We start from the raw sequence: 20,336 nt of genomic DNA, 5'->3' as shown, positions 1-20,336 counted from the left end.
CTTTCTGCTGGTGGTGCTCAAACATTGCCTGAGAACCACGTCTATGCTCCTCTGAGTAGCAGGTGCGGGGCCAAACAACTGTACCCTGTGCCAGATCCAGGCAGGAGCCAAATTGCCCAGGTTTAGAGCATGAGGCAACACAAGCTGAACAGACCTTAGGGCAAGAGCCACCAACATTGTAAGGATCTCTCAGAATTCTCTCTTTTGCTGTGCACAAAGAGCCACAAAAGAACCACAGGAAATGAGAATCAGATGCTGGCCTCTTCTATCCTCCTGTATCTATCCATCCAGCACTATGTAAAGTAACAAAATAGAGAGGACAAACCTTCAGAAGCAAACTCTTCCAGCAGCATATGGGTGAGAAAACCAACCAGAGTTAGCTTTCTAGAAACAACATGATGCAAGAAGTATGTCCAAAGAAATAGGGATATGGTCAGAGCATTTAGGGCTAAGGACTTCCAAGACAACACAGCAATCCATATTGCAAAACTGCTATAAAGTAAAGCAGTGATGCAGGAGTTAAGGATAGAGACAATAGAAAAGCAACACAAGGCCACCTAGAATTGCCCCCTTCATCCAGCAAAGCATGTTGGGGAATACAGCTGCTATGCTGTGTCTTTCTAGGAAAAACATATACACATTGATATAGGTAACTATCCCATTTTTCTCATAAGGAGAAGCACAGCAATGCTGAAAAATGATAGCAAGGGAGTACGAAGATTCTTTGTTCTATGCTTTGGATAAGCTAAAACCAATTAGCTTTATATATGCACAGCAATAACAATCAGATATTCAACCCCTTATGGAAAGGGCAAGACAAGGCAGAGACAGAAAAAAATAGTTCCCAAAAGTGACCATTTCAAACAAGTATTGTAATGGAATAAAAACACAAGTCTAAGGAGATTAAAATAACCTAACAGAAGAAGAAAAGATGCAAAAAGATTAAGCTGTCAGGAGACCACTGTTCAGTGCAATATTGAAAATATCAACTTTTCAAAACCAGAATTTTACTAGAATGACCTTCAGAATTCATTGACATTTTCCCCATCCTTTGGCAGCAAGGGTCTCAAACATTTCTTTGAAAGAATCAGAATTAAGGAAGGGCATATGCACTTCTTCATGTATATTTAGAATTTCTTTTAATAATAATGGCATTCAATCAGAGGGAAAGGAAGCATATGTTTCCCTCAGCCCATAAGGAAGAGAATAAAAAAAGGTTGAAAATTCTCTCATCCTCCAACTCCAAGTCTTGACTGATTTATTTTTAGCAAATAAATACATACGCCATAAAATTCTGAACTCCTCTTCGAATGGTGGGAGTCTTAATTAGCTGTGGATACATATTTGCAGCATGGTCATACATTTGCCTGAAAGAACAAGAGTAACCGGAGTTATTCCTTTGCATCTTCGGTTTACCAACCAGTTAATTAACATGCCTTGACAAACAAGCAACACAGTCCACGAAGTAAGTTTTTCCTACTCACAGAAAACACTCCAGTGCATGACAAAGAGCAAAAGTAACACAAAAGGATTGTTAAAATGTGATTTAAAATAAATTACCTTGCCAATGACTGCTCAAACTGCTGCACGATGGAAAGAGATGAGCAAGAATGAGACTGAACTACTTCATAACAAAACTGCACATTCAGGGAATGTTTGTAGGCCAGAAGCACCTTGAAAGCATTATCACATTAATTTAAGCACAACAAAAATAGTTTTCTGGAGACCTATGCTATTTGGAATCAAAAGAACCACATAGGCAAAGGTAATATAATGGGCTGATTGAGTTCATTTCACTCTTCAGAGAGAGAATTTCAGCATGATATCTAGCAGGTTTTACTTGTCAGTAACCATGTTCCTTTCTGTTTAAGCTAAGTATCTCCATTTTTAAGTGTGTATAAGACAATCCTACAAGTTACCACAGAAACTCCCACTCATGGCATCCCTAAATACATTCAGCTTCATGGAGACCAAAATTCTTGTGTTTTTTTCTGTTGTTGAATTCAGTTAGCTGTTTTATACACATTAACTATTAAAAACAAAAGTTGAAAGGGCTTTGTTGCTTGTTGGTTAGGGCTTTTTTTTTCTTGAAGTGAAGTACTTCAGGATGAAATCAGCTGTTAAAAAAATGCTCAGGAGACCAGAATTAAAGTCACCCTTCCTTTTTAGCTGAAATGTAATTGTCTGATCCAAGCCAAAATAAACTTCAACATTTCTCTTAATGTGAGTCAAATTTAACCAACATATTTTTTTTCAGTCACTGATTAAATTTAAAACAAACAAAAAAAAAGGGGAACATCAGCAGAGAATTATTTCACTGAGGTCTTGAGTTGATAGAGATAGAATTACATCCGTCATCAGTACATTTATCTCCTACCAAGTGCTGAGAGAAAGAAAACAGTGCTGAGAAACAGATACCAGCCTCAAGGAAAGCACATGCCAGCAAAATTCCTGTAATAAAACTTATGAGAGCAGCTTCCTCTGGGAGGGATGCAGACAGAAGCTCTTCCCAGTTTCCCTCAGGACATAATTAAAGAATACAGATAGAGATGATAGAACAGTTTGTTGATGACTAGAGAATCATCTACTGACCTTCTCCCCTCTTTCTGTCCCTTGCCCCATTCCCAGACAATTGCATGAACTTGATAGCATGATCCTGCTGCTTCTTATCTCAGCTCTGGTACCATTCTGACAATCAAATCCAATTGTCTCACACATTCAGGCAATACAGTAATCCACAAAAATGTGATTTGTTTTTATTTGTAGTTTGAATTAGGTTGTGGAAGGGAGATGCTGGAACAAAAGGGGAGCATTCAACAGCTTTGCACCATTACATTTTTCACAAAACTGCAGCTCCAGCAACAATTTTAGTTCTAGAGTTTTCTGTCTCCCATGTAAAGCAAGACTACATAAAATATCATAACCTACTTCCAGAAGACAGCAAGAAAATTGGAGAGCAATATTCTCCACCTCTGCATATTCACAGAGAAGTTGGCACGTAAAAATCCCAAGTAATTTTAGTAAGGGAGCTAAAGCACAACATAGTCTATACTAGAAATCAGAGTCTCATGTCACTGAAGAGGACCAAATAGCACAAGTTGGTCCATCTGGCAGATGATCATTTAGGGATTAGAGCCAGATGAGGAAGATAAAATCCAGCTAGGATACTGCCCTAACCACTGCCTAAGCCAGGACAAACAACCAGGCTTCCGACTCAACCATCAGATCTACTCTCTGTTTTGCACTCAGAGGTTATGCAACACAAGGCAGATTTTGCAGCAGCAGTATCTTTAAGCTGTCATGACTGATGTAGAGACTGGGTTAGGTTAGAATTGTGGCTGAAAACGCCTTCTTTAATGGCTTTCAATCCTATTTGCTGACAGAGGACAGACAATTCCTGGAATTGATTTTTTTTTTTTTTTAATGATCATGGTTATCAAGAATTTTTCCCCCAGTTGCTCTCTTCAGGCTTTTTTTTTTTTTTTTTTTTTTTTTTTTTTTTTTTTTTTTTTTTTTTGCTTTAACAAAGCTTCTATGTGCCTGGCTTGTGTGTTCTGTAAGGGCATTATTCTGGGACAAGAATTCCAAGCCTACAACCAGAAAAGCAGAGTCCTTCTTTAAATTAGCAAGGAAGATGACAGGACTCCAGTCAGCTGAGGCTATATGAGGAAAGAGTAAAATTAATGTTGCTTCAAATTTAAATACTGTTTTTAGGCACCTGGCATGTCCCAACTGGAACTGATTTAAAATAATGTCACAGATTTAGATGTGTTCTAAGATGTGCCACTAAGTAAAGTCAGGCCTCATTAACACTTCTCTGTTAGAAATGGGGAAAGAAAATTCATATCTAAGAAAGCCAGAGCAAGTACCTTGGCTAGATGATATGACTGGACTTTGCAGAAAGGTGAGAGATTTGGGATACAAACAAGTGCTTGGATCCCCAGACACTAGGATTCAATTTATCCAATGTCTAACTAGGCATTTTAAAAACATATGGATACTCTCATACTCTGAATCAGGTGTCAGCATTAGAAAGATGAAGCATGCTCCAGAGAAGACTTACATTTCTGCCATCACTGGAAAACTGGTCTGACTATTGCTTTTTCTACCACTGACCTATACAGTTAGAGCTGAAATTAATTATGCCCCAGTAATCCAATATAAAACAGTTCTAGCATGTTTCGTATTTTGATTTTTTTAAAAAATCTCATTATTTTACGGACTGTTTAGGTTCCTACTATAGGCAAGGCATATACTTTTAAGAGAGATACTTTGTCACTCTTTTGCTTACATGTTAAAGGCCTAGCTGTGTCTGGAAACTCTCCTTCATCCCCTAGGAGTAATGTGAGATCTCAGCTGGCTGAGAATTCCTGAAGGTCTCCAAATTGCAGGCCAAGTTGGACCTCCAGCTCATCCAACAGCTTCTGCAGGAAACTGTACTTCAACATGAGTTCAGGCACCAACATTCCCATCCCATCAATGCATCACATCAGAGCTCTTCCTAGGAGGAGTTCCAGAATTTCTACAAAGACCCACGCTGGGTCTGCTTCATGGAGTTGTATTACATATGGATGCAGGACAGCTGGAGACCATGGAGTTGTTCAGACTACAGGTAGCCATGTACTAAAAAGCTCTTCAGTTACCAAGTACACCCAAAGTTTTCACATTGGAAGGCTGTGTCTGAACCACCTGAGGTGCTTGTTCAGGTAAGGCACATAAGAGTCTTCACTCCAGCAGCTAAGTGGCTGACAACGCAAATAAAGCCTTCCCCAAAGCTAAACACGTACCTACACTCTCCCTTGTTCTTACCGAGAGCTTCAAAGGGAAGCTGGAGCTGTGGACACCAACATGTGCAAAAGAGAGTGTTTAAAGACACCTTCTCTAAGGAAAGTTGTGATGGTGCTAGAGTTTCCCTAAAACAGGCTAAATGGGCCAGGCAGTCTGATGGGAATAGAGTTACTGATTGAGAAAGGCTGTTTCCCAGTTTTACTCCAGAAGACTTGTTTAACTGTCCCACAGATAGAACATCTGCCTGCATGTTAATTAGGATTCTCTAAATTTCTAGGCAAGATGAAGGAGAAATGGAGTTCTGAGTGCAATCTTAACATCTGCAGACTTGGGGAGTTCTCACTTCTCTTGCAATTTAGGAAATTGCAAACACAGTCTATAAAAGGGTTCATTAGTTGCAGTTTGGCAAATAAAAACCCATCAAGGTAACGCAGCTAAAACCTGAAGTAGTAGGTTCTCTGTCTTATCAAGGGTCAAGTGAGTACACCACTATTTCATCTCTGTTCCTTACTTGAAACATTTTCAAAAGGTATTAGCTTCTGGAGAAGCCTTCTTTATCCAAAATAACTTTACACAAACTGACAGAAAAAATTGTTTGTAACTCTAAGTGAGAAATACACTTGCACTGCAGTTACAGATGGACAGTGGGGCAAAGAAATAGCCAAAAAAAATTAAACTCAGACAGTATGTGTAATATTTGATACTCATTGAGAGCAAGCATTTTCAGGTTTTGCACTCGCCAGGGGATTTCTTGGAGGATTTTCTCAAAAAGTCTCCTAAGAAAAGACAGGCTTTGGCTACTTCTGGTTTTGCATCTTAACCCACTCTTGCACTTAATCTCCTTTCAAACAGCTGAATTCCCCATTTTGCTTAAAAGCCTAAGTCTCAAGCCGTACTTTTCCACATTAATACAAACCCTCAGCTTCACTTCTGTTCATTACTGGTTCTGCTATATGCACTCCTTTACAAAGGGCCACTCAGTGCTGGAGCTGTTAGCCCTAGAGTAACAGCAGCCACAGCTGGGAACCAACCTCAGTAAGCACAGGACCTGCAGAAGGCAAAAGCCTTGAGCAGAATAACTTGGATAACTTCACTTCTGTGAATCTTCACTTAACACATGTGGGGAAAAAAAAGGGAGAAAACCTCCTTCCTCTGAAAGTTAGCCTAGAATAAGACAGAAGATAAATCCCTGCAGACACTCTTTCACATTCAAACCACATTAAAAGGAACAGACACATAAATCTACTGTTGAGGCAGAAGAGGAAAGGGTGTGAGTTGTTCCTACTACAGCACTACTTGCCATCTAATTGAGCTTAGCATGGACTGGGCTACCTGTATTATGACCAAACTTAAGCTTAGTCACCTATTGATTAACACACCTAGGTAAAGCCTTAGGAAAAAAAACTGGCTGAACAATACCCAATTTTAACAATATTCTAAATACAATGCTAGCATTCCCCAGATTCAGGGACAATTTACATAAACTGACTGAATAGTGCAAGGCAATAACCTCTCACGCCAAATAATCCAACAACAGATCCCTGAAGAACTTAATTTCCTTTCCTGTCTGGAGTACAGATTGTGTACTATAAACTTTAGGACTCCTTCACTCTCTCAAAAGTGTTTTGTTATTGACAAATATTACTTTATTGAATTTCTTTTATACATTTCCAGAGACCTAGGTGCCTCACCAGCAAAACCTACTAGAGAGTCACATTATCATATGCTCAGAGAACTATCCATAAATATTAACTGATCTTAAAATATCTCAGTAATTAAATTAATATAATCTTGTCCAGCAGCCATATCTGACAAATGTTCAGCAGACAACCTTCCCTTGCTGGCCTGTGCAACACAGCCTATGGGTATTTATTTCAGTCCTCTGAAAGCAAAGCTGGTGAAGCCAAAACGTCAGGTCACAGCAGCCATCGCAAACTTCTCCCAGCATCAGAAAGTTGGAATTTTTCTTTTCCTATGACTGTGTTGATAGAGCAAAAGATGGAACTTATTCAACAACAAGCCACATGTCATGTTCTTAGCTGTATCACCAGCTATAGAGAACCATGGAATCTTTTAGAAGATTGGAAAAGACCCTTAAGATCATGAAGTCCAACCCAGCACCGCCATCTGCTATCAATGAATATTTCATAGCGTCATCCCGTCTTCCAACTTAGCCACAGAAAGAACAAAGTTTGGTTAATTTTTTTGGTTGGCTATTTTTTGGGGTTATGGATTTTTCTGTTTGTTTTATTTTAGGAAAAAAACCCTGCACTGGATTTGTAACAAGTACAAAATTTTCTCACTTTTCATAGATGTGCACTGTGGGAAAGGCTCAGTCCCTCAGGGCTTTCAGGAGAACACTAATCCTTCTAGACATACCCCAGTCTGCTTTCAGGTCTATAGTGCATATTTATTCTTTTTTTAAGTTGGCCAAGACAACTCTCCACACTGTGAAGTTTTAGTATCTGGTCTCTAGCAGTTTCTTGACAATATTTGCTGAAAAACATCCTTAAGGAAGCCCTGCAGACCTTGCTAGCAACATTTCTCCCTGCCTGAGCTCCTCTCAACTGCCGGATCAGCCACCAAACTACAAGCTGGGGAAATAACCACACTTTTTGCTACTCCTTATGCACTTTGTTACACTTACATTATTTTGTGATTACATTACTTAAGCAGTAATACAGATACAGTACCCATCTATCCCACCAAGGTGTTGGGAAGTGCTGCAGGATGAGAAGGGGAGGGCACATACTGACCCCATAATGAAGCTACACTTTGTACCTGCTACTAATTAAAAGAATAGCACACAGATGCAAAATGTATCATTAGTTTAAATGGAAAGGAATTTAGGACAATGAAAGCAAACAAAAAACCTCACAAGTACAGAAATCCACTGGAAGTGTCATGAATTGAGTTGCTTCCGGAGGTACTTACGGAGCTGTGAGATAGCCTTCCAAGAAGCCAGCAACATACATAATATCTTCATTGCTTAAGGTCTGAGAGCCATAGCCTGCTCTGATCTCCAGGACTCCCCAGCCTGTTGTCTGTAGACTGTTGTTGTAGAAGCCATAAGCATCTCCACTCCTGTCCAGCGTATTCTTGACCTGAAGTATTTTTTCAGCTCTATTCCAGTACACAGTTGCATAGCGGAGTTCTGTGGTGGAGAAGAAAGGAGATAAGGGTAACAAACATAAGTGTTTCCTATGCAATACTGAAATGTCAAGACAGTGTTTTGGCAATTTTAAAATGTTAATTTCATAGCTTTCCATCAGGCTTAGTTCTACTACAGAGATCAACACTAATGCTAATGTACTGAAAAAGGGCATGAGGACTAACTGGAGTTTTACAAAGCTCACAACTAAACATTCTCATGTTATTCTTCTGGAAGTTTTCTACAACTCTTTCAGTGTACAGCTCCAGCATAGCAGAATGTTGACATAAAACTCTGAGAAGTATTTCCTTACCCGGCTCAGAAGACAGTCTATACAAATCTTACTGAAAGCAACTTTAGAAGACAGCATGCCTTAGCAACTGCAAAGGATTATAAACTACTGTTGACTTAATTTTCCACCTAAAGATTCAAAAACTTGCAAAAACTTTCTACACAGACCATCTGGGGAACCAATCCCTGAGATGGCATAACAGAAGCACTAGGACTCAGTGGATCACAAACAAAGACAAAGACAAAAGTAGGTATGGAGTCCTTTACAAGATACACAGTGTCTGTCATGCATCTGAAATAGAATTGATCCCAAGCATGATACAAACAGGAAGGAAGGGCAATAGACTTCTCAGAGTTCGATTTGGACTGCTGTTTTAAGAAATAGATTCTTGATTAGTTGTGTTTTAATCCTGCAAAGCTGAAGAACAGAGAGCAATGTAAACTGCTTTCTGGAAAAAAAAAAAACCAAAACCAAACTACCAAACAAACAACAACAAAATCAAAAAGGTCCCATGCCCTACAATTCTAACTGAATCCTCTCTAAGATGGGCTGTGATTACATCAGCTCTCTAAGCATGACTGATCAAACCACTACTACATCACTGTGAGAAGAGTTGGAAAAAATCATATGTCAGAGGTCCCAGAATAATTTGAAAAGTTTTACGGATAAATTCATAAACAGCCCTTCTGAATGCACAGCCCTCTGGCATATCATCAGCAAACTTGCCCCATCACCAAGGTCATCAAGGAAGATGCTGACCAGTATCAACCCTGGCACAGACATCTGTTAGCAGCCTCCAGCTAGGCTTTGCAGCACTGTGCACTAGGTCAGTCTCCATGACATACTAGGGACACTTCTCATCAGAACAGAAAATGCATTGGCAGAACCAGAATTTTAGTAGTGAAAGGACTTTGCTTTTCCCACATCCTATGAGAAGAAGTTGTTACATGAGTCTATTCAGAGATGAAGTAATTTCAGGGTCTTGGAACACAGTGTTTAAAAACACGTTTTTCATCTGCCAGGTACTGAGGCTATTTAAAAGACAGACAACAGACTTTCAGTAACTCTTCAAGCAGCTATGAGCTTAGTCTTCTGCTGTCTCCTTAACTATCTTCTAGCAATAGAAGCAATAATTTCTACTTTAGATTCAAAGTAAACATGGGAATCACTCAGACTGAAAAATCTGTGAACAGAAGAGCAGGCTGATAAGGGTCATCACTGATGAAAGCCAAAGACCACCTTACAAAGCTAAAGCTTACACACCAAAAAAGTCAGCGAAAAGGAAGTTCTGTGAGGGGTTGATGCAAGGGGTCAGAGCAGTAAATGGGAGGGCTGGTTCCAACCAAGAATCCCATTGCAAGGCAGGCAAGAGACTACTTGCACAGTAAACAAAGGTGTTGAGGAACAGATAAAAAGAGAAAGAACAAAGTAAGGCAAACCATGACCATCTTTCCATCTCTTCAGGAGGCTGTAGAGAGGTGGCTGGAATTCAACAGGAATCAAGGCAGCTGGGTATTGCTATTAGTGCCTGCAAACCAAATAGGTATGTCAGAATACCTATTACACCTATACAGAAACTGTGTCTACCTAAAGCAAAAGAGCTGTTGCTTTTCTTTGGAGAAGAAAGCTGATGCCAAAGCCAGACAGACCATCTGACACAGGTAGTCTTACACAGCAGACTGGGTTCCTTTGTTTCATGTTCTGCCAGAGCATGAACATGCAGAATTATTTTCAAAAGTCTGAAGAAACTTTTGAATTACTCCTGGAGTTTGCCCTGCCCCAGCTTCCCTACATGACAAATTTAATCTGAAGAAAACCAGGACTCAAAGAGGATGGGAGGGAAGGGGAAACATCAAATTAAAGGATAATTTGCAACAAACCTTGAGTAGCCTTTAAAGGAATAGCATCAAGATAGCTGTTATAGTTTAACAACAATGCTGGAAACCACTATTTCCCATTGACTCATCATCTCATTTCACCTTGCAGTTGGAGTTAAAACTACAAGCTACACTGTAAAAACTACACTACAATGTAGTCAAAGCATTTAGTACCACCTAATCTGTTACAATTTTATTCTGTATTCAATCTAAACAAGCAGAACTGCCTTTACCAAGACAGCCATACAGAAGTATAATACACAATATAGATATACAAGAAGCATGTGCACATTTTCAAACATTCCTGTTTGAATTCTGAAAAAAACTTTTGAATAATATTGAATATTATTGGCATTTTTACATTTATTTTTGGAGGGTGAGGCAGGGGCCCTAGCACCTCTTATCCCAGCATTCATATTGATAAATTTTTGCATATAAAGCAATTGTAATGCCTCCATGAACCTACAAATCATCCTTTCATCATCAAAGTTAGGACCTCCAAGTGTTCAGCCTGCTAGAACTCCTATGAATCAGACTGTGATAATCTGTAACTGTTCCACAACAGTATTGCTTAGAATAACCTCAATAACACACCAAAGCACACACTATCTACTGCAATTAAGAAGTAAAAATCCTGGGGGATAGGGTGGGCCAGTGGAATCACCCTTCCCCTCCATGAGCCAGCCAGGAGAACTGCACAGCATCAGCAATGCAGAGTTTCAACACAACCACCAGTGGGGTGGGAGAGGGACGTGCAGAAGTGCAATGACAGAACAAGCCTGGGAAAAAGAGTTTCTTCTCCTTTCTGGGACTGGGAGGAACCCTCCTTCAAGCTGCTTGCTTTTAAAGATACATCAACCCTTCTGCCAAACATAGAACCAGAAACAGGGACTATAGCTGGGAGAGTGCTGGAATTTCTACAGCAAGTGAGAAATATCTGCTTTCAGCCAAAATGATTCCCTAAATAATGGGAAAAGGATATTCAGCCAGAAATATAGGAGGTGGTAGTGGTCCCTTTGGGTTTTAAGCCAAAACACCAAATCTGTTCTCTGCCTTTTGGGCTCAGTACAGGCATTTCTAAAGTTATGTTAAAACTGGACATCGTCTTGGTGGCAGCGGGAAAGTAGAAATGCATGCATGTGCATTAGAATAGGAAACAAGCAATTAAAGAAAATACTAAGATAGAGGACTGACATGAGATGAAACACAAAGAAAGCAGATGGTGAAGAAGACATGAAGGAATAGCAGCAATTTGCAATAAAAGAACAGAATTGACAGAGAAGATGAAAAATTAAAGAAAAGCAGTATGGAGATGGCCCAAGACAATCTAACAAGCACACTATTACTAATATTTATTAAATAAATTAGAGCCAAAAAATAACACCTGGCATGCATTAAGAACACCAGTAAGATTTATTTGGCAATATGCAACAACTGCTTTTCCTTAGCCTTTCCCAGCTATAAGTTGTTTTTAAAACATACCTATATCAAGTTAGGTTACTGGACTTTATAATTAGAGAAATGAGTAGAGCTCTTTTCCTTGCAGATGAAAGAATTACAAAGTCTGGGGGTGAGAAATAATATTTATATTTTTCCTTAGTCTGCCAAGCAAGCCAACTCACCAGCAATAGAACACGGGTTAGTTCATACATAACAAGCTAAATTAACAATTGTGAGCATCTCCTACTAACATGAAAACTACTGGTTTCCTTAACTACTAATTTAACTACTAATTTTTATCTGTGGCTTTCCAAATGTGAAGCTATTTTTTTGTAGAGGTGTTCTTCACAGATTCTGCCTACAAACTTTCCACTAAATAGGGAAGGTATCACTCTCCTGTTTCACTGACAACTAGTTTTGCATCACTTCAAAATACAAAAAAAATCCAGAACAAAATTGCAGGTTTGATTTCAGTATACCCTCCCCTACAACTAATGTTCAGTAGTAAAGATTATATTATCACAGTACAGCATTTAAATATCTCAGGTCAACCATAATAATGGTATTTCTGTTCAATGTTTTAATTTGAAAGAGCTTGGCCTATTTTTTCATTAAAATTTTTATAGAATCATAGAAGTGACCTTAAAAATCATCTAGTTCCAACCTCCCTGCCATAGGCCTGGTCACCTCTCACTAGTCCAGGTTGCTCAGGGCCCCATCCAACTTGCCCTTGAACATTTCCAGAGATGGGACATCCAGAACTTGGGCAACCTGCGCCAGTGCCTCACCACCCTCACAGTAAAGAATTTTTTCCTGTATCTGATCTCAGTCTGCCCTCATTCAGTCTAAAACCACTACCCCTTGTTCTGTCACTACCTGCTCGTATGCAAAGTCCATCTTCCTCCTTTTTAGAATCCCCCTCCAGGTACTGGAAGGCTGCAGTGGGACTCTCCAGGCTGAACAACCCCAGTTCCCTCAGTCTGCCTTTGCAGGAGAGGTGCTCCATCCCTCTGACCATCTTTGTGACCTCCTCTGATCCTGCCTATCCGTGTGTTTGTTTTTTTGAGAAGCATTCTTTTAACTATTTTTGAAAGGTTGTATAACTCTAAAGAACAAGGGAGATTTCAATATACAGTTATGATTGGAATCTATTACAAAAAGAAAGTATTTCAGGGTTTCTTTAGAGATTAGCTTAAACCACACATGAAATTAACACAAAGCCCAGTAATTTTTAAATAAAGGAGTAAATGCTTTCTTGATCTGCCTGAATATAAGCTATTTGTGTTTTCTATTCTACTGGCCTTAATTCATCCTATTTCCTTATACATTTCAGGTCTAAGTAATTTTTCAATTTGTTTCCAACAGGCCTGTCATTTGAAGCCTAATGCCCTAATTTGAGCTTACATCAGTGAAAAGCAATATTCAAATGTGGCCTATCAATTAAGAGTTTCAGTCTTGTATGGTTTTCACGGCCACAAGGATACTTACTAGTAAAGCTTAGCAAATTTGCCAAAACAGTTACAGGTACCTAGTATAGGTCACCCAGAGGAAACAAACAACAAGTAGCTTCACTAATCTCAGAGCACCTCAATTTAAGTCATATTAAAGAACATCCTCCAGAAACATTTTCCAAAGTGTATGATGAATAATCCTCAAGGCATTCAAAGTGCTAAAGAAAAATGAACCAATTTTAAAAAACCCAAACAACGGAATCTAGACAATTCACAATGTTGAAAGCCATTTACGCCATCAAATAGCCTGAAGGCATTTCTATTTGCTCCTTTGTAGTTTTCTACCAGTATCTCAATTATGTTAGAAATTAGTTAGGCATTAGGTGAAACTACTTCATACCCTAAACTTGCTTCCATTTCCTCTAGATAATTTACAGCTGACCCTTCCTCCCGTCCTCCTAACCGAAGTTTTTGCCGATCCAGGTGAAGTTTTGAAAGTATGTCTGCACAATGAGATAGGACTGTCCATGAAATGATACGCCTATAACACTTTGCACACATTGGAACAACTGTTACGTGAATTTCTCCTTGGTTTGTGGCACTTAATACATTAACTGGGAAATTCCTGGAAGATAAGCACCAAATCCAGCCCTTAAAACCTTCAGAATTTATTGAAAGCAGCACAAGAGTGAGATACTGCGTCCCTGCCCGAGGCAGCGTGGTTGGAACAAGATGATCCTTAAGGTCCCTTCCAACTCAAACCATTCTGGGATTCCGTATGGGCTCTGAAGCGCAGACCGTGACCTATACCCCACAAGGCAGCACTAAACTCTGTTAGTCACAAGCTGCAGCACGCCGTAGGCCACAGCACCACAACGATGTCTTCATCCTGAACGATTCCCTTGCCTGCATACGGCATTGAAAACCAGCTCGGCTGGGAGCTCAAGGCAATTTCCCACCTGTTGGATTCCCAGTTTGATTCCCCGCGCCCCTTCTGGGAACTGGGAGGATGTTTAGAAAGCGCCGGCACCGAACACCCACGAGGCAGCACGGCCGCGCCGGCCCGGCCGCGGGGCACGAGGCGCTGGCGGAGCAGCCCCTGAGGGGGCCGGGGCCAGCCCGGCCTGAGGGGTCCCGCCGTGGGGAGCGGGGCGGCCTCGCACCCGCGTCCCAGGCAGCACGGGGCGGAGGCGCAGCTGCCACAGGCGGAGCGCGGAGCCCGGCGGTACCCGGGAGAGCCGCAGCCGAGCCCGGGCCGGGCTACCCCTCCCGACCGCCTGGCGACACTGGCGGGGCAGCCCCTGTGACTCCTGTCATCCCCCCACCACGGCGAGGGGGCTTTGGCCGGCACCCCCGCGCCCCCGCTCGCCTCACCTGCGCGGCCGCCCGCCGCCGCCCACAGGAGGACGAGCGCCCAGCAGCAGCGGCACACGCCGCCGCCCGCCCGGGCCATGCCACCGCTCCCCCGCGACTCCTCGGAGCGCCGGGAGGCGGCGGGACTTTAAGAAGTTCCCTCGCTCGGGGCAGGTCTCGCCGCTGCCCCCGCCTCCTCCGGCGCCCGCCCCGGCCGCGGCGCCCCGTGCTGGAGGTGGCCGTGCCGGGGACGGTTGTTCCCGCGCCGGCCGCCGGGATGTGCCCCGGGAGCGGCGGCATTTTTCCTGCCCCGATAGGGGTTTGGAGACCCCAAGGCCTGGTTGAGGTGTGGGAATCGCTCCTGGCCGAGGTCCGGCCTCGCAGGGTAGTGAAGGCGGGTCCCCAGGCAGGTGCCTGCGGCGCCCCTGGACTTCCCGATGGTGGTTAACCTTGAAGGGGCGAAAGTTTTATCAAGAACGGCCTGCGAAAAGACACAAGAGGAATTGGGCGATGCCTTGTCAAAATATGCGTTTTTCATCACATTGTGAGAAACGACTGAGAAGGGCAGCTTTCAGCCCTGTTAGAACAGTTACTGCTGTGTGTGTCCCAGCAGAAGAAATATGGGACAGAACTTTTCCTAGGGTTTACAGCTTTCCTTGGAGTTTTCCTTTGCACCCATGATTCAGACCATTTTGAGGCACTGCATTTTTTTCTCACCCAGTGTGGATATTCTGCCATCATCTGAAAAGGGCCATTATTTGGACTTTGTGTTTCAGTAATTGTTTAAGACAGTTTGAATTTGATACCGGTGCCTGTAATAGCCTCACATAACATGATCACATGCCAACCAGTTCAGGCCAAGTAGCAAGCCTTGGCCCCAAGCCCTGGGTAAGAGCACTGTGTCACCAGGCTGCAGGGATCCTTCCATACCTATCACCGCTTTGTTCTGGGCTACTTTTTACTTAGAGAGAAGGAAAAAACATTCAAACCAGAAATCAGGATTTTTTAAAAGAGTAGTCAACGTTGATTTTATTGTCGCGTGTAGGTAACAGACACGTGCAGGGACAGAACCATGGGAAAAGAAATCTACCAGAAGATGAGTCCATCAACTCATTGCTAAGGTAACTATTTCTCTTCACAAAATGATACCAAATTTATTATCTGAAGAACTCTGGAAAGAGAAGAGCTGCTGAAAACTGAGCACTGTTTAAAGTAATTTTCTCAATCAGTGTCAGCAAACGTGTGCTCTAAAATAATTTGTGTCTCAGGGGTGTCAAGGAACCCCTAAAACTCTTTAAAAAGAGGAGTTAGGTCACTTGTACCACTTCAAAGATCAGAACAGCTCTGCTTGGGGTAATCATAGTGGTCATCTTCAGGCTTGACGAGTCCAGCACTTGTCACTACATCACAGCTACATTTGCTGGGTGTTTCAGCCACAGCAACCAGAATAGCCCAGCAGTGCCCAGTAGTGCAGCAGTCACACCCAGGAACACAGACATAAAGACAAATCTTGTGGATTGGCACCATGAGGTAGGAAATAGCAGACTTTATATTTTTATTGTAATTATACTCTTTTTAATACATACCAGTTTTAGCACATCAGGGTTTGGTTGGGGTTTTTTTGTCCTCACCCCAGTGAATGCTTCCATTAGGACACAGACAGAGGATGGTACGGTATTAATTCCAGTTTGAGTTTCAGATCAGTTATATACCATGTGAAAGCTGTGGCTGTTTGGTACACACTTTATGCTATTTGTCTGTATCATGTTCCTGAGTGTAGGAATATACATTTATTAGATGAGTATAAGCCCTACAGAACCTCATTATTGAATTTTTCCAGTAATATCTGCACTTCAGATCTATTTACATCTACATTGTTCTTTTAATGTGTGTGTGTGTGTGTGTGTTCTTACAAAGCCAGCTTCTCTTAAAGAGAAAAAACAGAGGCAACTGTATTGCTCTCTTTTAATTCTTTTAACGTTGTTTAGTTGAGCAAAAATGCTGTTCAAAATTATACAATAATGATTTTGCACCAGTTTTATTGTTTGAATACTGACCAGTATTTGACAATGGTGGAAGTAGTTCTGCTTTGAAAGCCAATAATGCACAAAAGGCCCTTGCAAAAGCAGATGTTCTTCACTGACTAGATGTTATTTCTTCATGTGAATGCTGATTTTCTTTTACATGCAACCCCTGTGCTTTTGTTGCTTTTTAAAGCTGTTTATTAACACCAGTGTTGTGGTGTCAGTTGAAGAATGAGTCATCTGAGTAAAACCTGCTTGACTGTAAAACTGCATCCAAAAGTTGAATTGAAAAGGTCTGAGGTTAAGAAATCCAGATAATTTTATTTCCTTAATTTCTGTTTCACTTCTGGTTTGGGGGCAGAAGCAGAAGTGGTGAAAAGATATGAAAATGTCTTGTTTTGCATGAATGAGTTTCATTTTTCAGGCCCAGGAGATTGAGCTAAACTTTACAAACCATACTTCTGGAATAATCTCCCAATGTAAATGACAGAAGTGTCATCTCTTGAACAAAATCAGCTTGATTCAAGAAAACATGTGAAACACAGAGGAAAACAGCAGAAGAAACAAAATAACAACATATCCAGGTTTTACATATGATATATTTAATTATAATTTCAAATATATTACACCAAATCTTTCTTCAAATAAAAATTACAAATTAAATACAACATCTATAGATCATGGCAAATTAAGCTTTTGCTGTGAATATTTTCAGAAGTGGATTATTGAACAAGCTATCACGGTTAAAAAAAAAAACCTAACTAAAGCAAAAACCCCCACTATTTTCCAGACTCAAGTGCAAACATTTTCATTTACCTCAAATCATGCTGCATGTGTCCTAACAAAGTCATCCAACAATTTCAATGTTACAGTGAAGAGAGTTTTGATTTACTGACAGCAGGTTGGATGGTAAAAAGGATGCTTGAAAAGGTGTTTTCTTTTTCCTCCAGTTGTGTCTACAAGCCTCCAGCCTCCACATGAAGTTGTACAGAGAGTTGCTGCAGCTTTTTGAGTCATACTAGACATCCAGTTTTAAACATATGTGGTAAAATTCTCTGTGCTGACCAGTTGCAGGTATTCCAGGGTACCTGATCGGTGGCTACCTACCCGCGAAAGCTCCTGTGCCTTGGATCCTTCATTTTCCCTTTTCTGAAGACTATTGGTTATCATCTCTGCTAAGTCATCGTGTAACCGCTGCTGATTCTCCCTAAAATCAACAGGATGGAGAAAAAAATTCAGTGATTCACATGTTTTTGGTGATCCTCAGGTCCCCAGAGATTTTTAAACATTTCTATTCCCACGTTTATCTTAATGACATTCACACACTACTGATAAAATGTGGAGCCAGGACCAAATTCTGGTTCTGAATTTAGGAACAGAAGAAGGATTTTCATGTGAGTTTTCCAGATAGTAGGTCTGTAGCTGTGTCATTATTGACCTTAAAAAGCCAACATCACTTGCATGAAAAGGCAGACATGGAGTCAATCCTAATCAAAATAGTTTGTAGCTCTCAATATAATTCCTTTATGACACCAGCTCTCAATATCATTACTTTATGGCACCAGGACTTTAACTATTCAACTTCAGGTGGCCTTCAGTAATAGAGTTGCCACTGTTTCAGAAACTGCTTCAGTGTATTTGGCCTTTGCTGGAGTATCCCACATATGACAATTTTTAAGGGGCAGTCATATACGAGGAAGTAAAAACAAAAGCATCACTGTGATCCAGCTCAAGAGGTACTTTCAATTGTTGAATTCCAGAAGATTGCCAATTCAATAATTCTGGTAGTCTCAACCGATCATGTTAATTTTTAAAAAGTAGTTCTGAGTTTACAAAAGAGATCATGAGGTAGCCTTGACAGTATTTCCTGCTCAGCCGAAACTCTTGTACTTTCCATTTAAAAAAATAACAAAGCTTATGAGATTCTGCAGCAGATTAAAAATTTCATTATTTCTGGTTTGCAAATGCCCTGAGAAAACCCTCATATTCCACTTAATCTCCTCTTTTACAGAATAAATGGACAGAGAATTTTATTTGTGCAAAGATCACACTGTAAGACTCAAAACTTACAGTAGAGGCAAGCTGTAACATTTACTTATATGTGTCAGGACAAGGGATCCCCATGTACCTGGCAAACCCCAATTTGCAATATCATTGCTTCAATTTGTAATGAAACATTGTCATTTCAAAGCAGATGGCAACAAATTCCCACTTAATGAAGAGAGACTGTACACGTGTGTTTAGAGCAACAAGTGAGCAACTTCCACATTTAGTGAGTTTGCAGGAAATAAAGAGGTACTCATATGCAAAATATACACTAGAAAAATGCAACAAGTTGTCCTGACTTCAATTTTGCATAGTTGCTCAAAAACATCATTTCCACTATTGCTATATTTTATTCAATTCTAATGCAAAATGATGGCTCAGTTCCAGAACATCAACCTCTTTTTTTTTTTTTTTTTTTTTTTTTACTGATAACTTCTCTAAATGTTAGAAAGTAAGCTCTTGTATAATTTTAAAGGCTTTATTCCTGTGCAGTACTACAGTAACTTGGTCCACCTCTTGTAGCAGAATAGTGCTTGAAATCCTGTAAGTTTCATTCCTCTTACAAATTGTTCCCAAGAGTTCACAGGCACAACAGAGCTGCACACTCAGTTCTGGTTATCCTCTTCCTGTAGTGTGACACACAGGTGCCACTCGGACTAAACTTGTGGGAATATTAATGTTTTTTATTTTCCTGTCCACCTCTTGCTTTTATCACATCAGCAACTTGTTCTGTAAGTGTTACACCCTTCCAAGGCAAAGAACCTGCTAAAGATTTATATAGACAACCTTCAGCACACACAGAGTCCCATGTAATGAATATTTACATGTTTATATGCATATTCACTATCAAGCCTCTAACAACTGAAGGCAAATTCAATGGTATAAAAAATCCACAAGTGCCAAGGAGGAACAATAAAGGCTAAAGTGCAAAGAATGGGAATTTCTCCTTCCTTTTCACATAAAAAGACCATCTTACACAGAAGGAGGTGTTGGGAGATTGTATTTCTTGTCCTCAGTACCCGTCAACCAGTAGGTAATTTCTGTTCCTCTGCCCTAAAGAAGAGAAAGCACAGTGTTGGGATTAGAATGCAATTTCCTATAGTTAATTTACTTAAATAATACTCTCTTGCACATTGCCATGTTTGCCTTTGCTTATTTTCAGTAACTGATGCTGACAGCAAAGTATTACAAATTAGATGTGAGAAGAAGGATGGGGCAGATGCAGCTGCACACTCACTTCCTTGTTCCATGACCTGAGACACAAGTTGTGGGAGAGGTGAGCTGTGGTGCCTACCATCAGCTCCCAAGGACAGACAAGTAGAATAGATTGAAATAAATGGATTGGTAGATTTTGGGGCATTAACAAATTAACACTAGATTCAGCTTCTCTTTTAGCAGATGACTTCACTCTACAATCTTCTGTTCCCCATGACATGTTTCATTTATTCTCCACATCTTTATGTTGCTTTAATGTATGAGTTAGGGAGCTCTTCATTGCCTGCATTGTCTTTATAGAAGTGTCTTCAGCCACCAGAGACTGTTATACCAATTTTGATCAGTAATCCTTGTTCCCCAGCTGTTAAGTTCTGGGCTATTCTCAGCTATACAATGCTTATTACTATTCCTCTTCTCTGTGTTCATGGTTGCACATGGTAAAGGTTACCTTCAAGTACGTTTCTCCTCTCTCTTCATACTGGAATTGGCAGTCTGTTCTTTTCAGGATGTTAATTGTGGAACCATTTACATGAATCCTTAAAGCTAAAAAAATAAAAGAGACAATGAAAGCTCAGCCTGGAAACATCTCACTTGCATTAAGCATATGTGAAAACTGGTGCTATAACAGAAGCTCCTTCAATTGTTATCATCTTAAATTCTGAGAGCCAAATTAAATGAGAAGCAATTACACTGCAGTAT

At 40.6% G+C, this 20,336-nt stretch overlaps 2 protein-coding genes across 2 annotated transcripts in view; both read right to left on the bottom strand.

The window, feature by feature from the left end:
• Positions 1-14,529, bottom strand: part of PLBD1 (phospholipase B domain containing 1) — a 37,741-nt gene extending 23,212 nt beyond the window's left edge. Inside the window, exons 1-3 of the mRNA XM_041481497.1 lie at positions 14,374-14,529; positions 7,723-7,942; positions 1,284-1,367 (exon numbers count right to left, since the gene is read on the bottom strand). Of these exons, the coding sequence (XP_041337431.1) occupies positions 1,284-1,367; positions 7,723-7,942; positions 14,374-14,452 (383 nt within the window). The 5' untranslated portion in view covers positions 14,453-14,529. The remainder of the gene's footprint in view (positions 1-1,283; positions 1,368-7,722; positions 7,943-14,373) is intronic.
• A 2,863-nt stretch (positions 14,530-17,392) lies between these two features.
• The window catches only part of GUCY2C (guanylate cyclase 2C), a 43,051-nt gene continuing 40,107 nt past the window's right edge, over positions 17,393-20,336 (bottom strand). The window contains exons 25-27 of the mRNA XM_041481502.1: positions 20,086-20,180; positions 19,399-19,475; positions 17,393-17,583 (exon numbers count right to left, since the gene is read on the bottom strand). Coding sequence (XP_041337436.1) covers positions 17,409-17,583; positions 19,399-19,475; positions 20,086-20,180 — 347 coding nt within the window. The 3' untranslated portion in view covers positions 17,393-17,408. The remainder of the gene's footprint in view (positions 17,584-19,398; positions 19,476-20,085; positions 20,181-20,336) is intronic.

The sequence above is a fragment of the Pyrgilauda ruficollis genome, unplaced genomic scaffold (assembly GCF_017590135.1).
Source record: "Pyrgilauda ruficollis isolate IOZ18807 unplaced genomic scaffold, ASM1759013v1 scaffold56, whole genome shotgun sequence".
Classification (NCBI taxonomy): Eukaryota; Metazoa; Chordata; class Aves; order Passeriformes; family Passeridae; genus Pyrgilauda; species Pyrgilauda ruficollis.
This window is presented reverse-complemented; position numbering and strand designations above follow the sequence as displayed.